General features: G+C 46.5%; 1 protein-coding gene across 1 annotated transcript in view; it reads left to right on the forward strand.

Annotated features, from left to right (window-relative positions):
• Positions 1 to 2,084, forward strand: part of ift27 (intraflagellar transport 27 homolog (Chlamydomonas)) — a 3,891-nt gene extending 1,807 nt beyond the window's left edge. Inside the window, exons 3-4 of the mRNA XM_031840734.1 lie at positions 1,627 to 1,686; positions 1,908 to 2,084. Coding sequence (XP_031696594.1) covers positions 1,627 to 1,686; positions 1,908 to 1,985 — 138 coding nt within the window. The 3' untranslated portion in view covers positions 1,986 to 2,084. The remainder of the gene's footprint in view (positions 1 to 1,626; positions 1,687 to 1,907) is intronic.
• Positions 2,085 to 2,180: the final 96 nt, after the last annotated feature.

The following is a 2,180-nucleotide window of genomic DNA, read 5'->3' on the forward strand; positions in this document are numbered from 1 at the left end:
GTGTGTGTGTGTGTGTGTGTGTGTGTGTGTGTGTGTGTGTGTGTGTGCTTGCTGTGCTTTTGCTGTGTCAGCAGTATTGGGGGTTCTGAGGTGACAGGAACATCGATAATTAATACAGCACAGGATTCTGGAAAGCCACCAGAACAGGTACTTAACGAGCGGGCGCACACACACGCACACACACACACACACACTGTACAGCCTTATACGTGTGGTGCTGAACGTTGGACTAGTCGAGCACTAAAGTCGATCGCGGTGCACTAGTGCTGCATCTTTTTATTTTTCACAGTGTGATGCTGAACTTTGAGGAAAGCTTTGACACGTCTGTACTGCATGTTATGCAAAATATTAAGAATAAATATATAGAAATGCATGCAATGAAACAACAGAAGAAGACATCAGAGGCCGGTGAGCGTGTGTGGATCAAAGCCAAAGAGTCAAACAGACCATAAAGCAGGGGATGCTTTAGGGGTGGGGCTACAGGGTGATTGACAGGTCTCTAACAGAGACGTATGCAGCGTACATGTTAAGACGAGAGATTAACCCTTTAATTTAATTTGACTCCATTTACTTGAGGACAAACTTCTCTCCAGGACTCTTGTGTCCGTTGTGTCTCAACGTGAACGAGAAGCCGGCGCTGTGAAGATGTTACTGCTCGTGTTCTTCAACCTTTGACTGTGAAGGGTAGCGGAGGCTGTCGGCCATTCTCCTCACGTCCTCCTTTGAAAATGTCAGACGGGCCGTTAGCAATATTCTGAGCTTATTCTGTTGCTAATGGACCCTCATTGGCATTCCAGCGAGAGGCTTCCTATGCATCACCCCAGCTCATTAGAGAGAGAGAGAGAGAGAGAGAGTGTGTGAATCAGGTAAATGTGTGTGTTTCACAGAGGCAGTGAGCATGAAAACTGTGTGTGTGTATGTCGGCCTCCCTCCTTCAAGGTCTCCACTGATCTTTCTCTCGGTGTGAGACGTGACGGTGAGAGTCGGCCCACATCAGTCCGGTCCACTCAGGACTCCATCAGATCTCCAGAGCTTGTGAAGAATCGTATTCATTACATCATCTGTGTGTGTGTACCTCCTCTATTCACCCTGGATTCATTTAACTTGTGTCTCCGACCGCTGCAGCAAAGCTCAGGCAGCTCTTAAACATCTGCCATCCCCCCTTTCCTCGTCTCCTCTTTCATTACAGTCATTTAGCAGAAGCTTTTATCCAAAGCGACTTACAATTCAGAGTCTATCACATTTCTACACCGTAGGCACAGCTACAGGAGCAATTTTGGGGTTAAGTGTCTTGCTCAAGGACACATCGACATGCGACTAGCGGAGCCGGAGTTCGAACCGCCGACCCTCTGATTGAAAGACGGCCTGCTATCCACTTAGCCCCAATCGCTGTCCTTCTCCTCTCCTCCCCTTTCCTCGTCTCCTCTCTCCTCATCTCCTTTCCTACTCTCTATAAAAGCCACAGTAGGAATGTTGGAGCAGTTATTTGAAGAAGAATTGAAGAAAATTTTTATGAATCATAAAAAGTTTCCTTTAAAGCTAGTGTGTTTAACATGTGATGTCATTGATTGAGGTCTAATAAACATCATTATAATAATAACAACATGTACTGTGTTTGTTTGACAGACAGCCGGAGTGGAGCTTCTGATGAAATGCGTCCAAATCCCAGAGACCAGCGACAGTGTGGTGAGTCCTCTTCGTCCTCCATTAAAGTTATCACAGGAGGGGGGGGGGTATAATCCGTCGCTCGGGGTGGAAGAAGTTTTTTAATGTTGTTAGTTTCTTATCTGTTTTCAGTGAGCAATAAGGCGGCACTGTGAGATGAACATTAATGTCCTTTTCCAGAGAAAATAGGAAATTTAAAACCAAATAATTTGACTAAATCTTCATGTCCCCCCCCCACACAGGAGCTCTACATCATAGACTCTGCAGGGAAGCAGACATTAGTGGACGCCTGCGAGAAGATGGTGAGACTTCTTCTCTAAACTAGTGAAACTCCCACAGAGTCCCACGTCTGTCGTTGGTTTGTGGATGTTTTGAAGCCTCCGGTTCAGTGATTTCGCCGTCGCCATCTTGTTTTTTGCGCAACCAGTGAACGGGAATTTGGACTGAGGAGGAGTGACGTCAATCACCGTGTAGCCCCGCCCTAAAGCATCCCCTGCTTTATGGTCTGTTTGACT

Source organism: Anarrhichthys ocellatus, unplaced genomic scaffold (assembly GCF_004355925.1).
Source record: "Anarrhichthys ocellatus isolate YVR2014 unplaced genomic scaffold, GSC_Weel_1.0 scaffold3225, whole genome shotgun sequence".
NCBI classification, from domain to species: Eukaryota; Metazoa; Chordata; class Actinopteri; order Perciformes; family Anarhichadidae; genus Anarrhichthys; species Anarrhichthys ocellatus.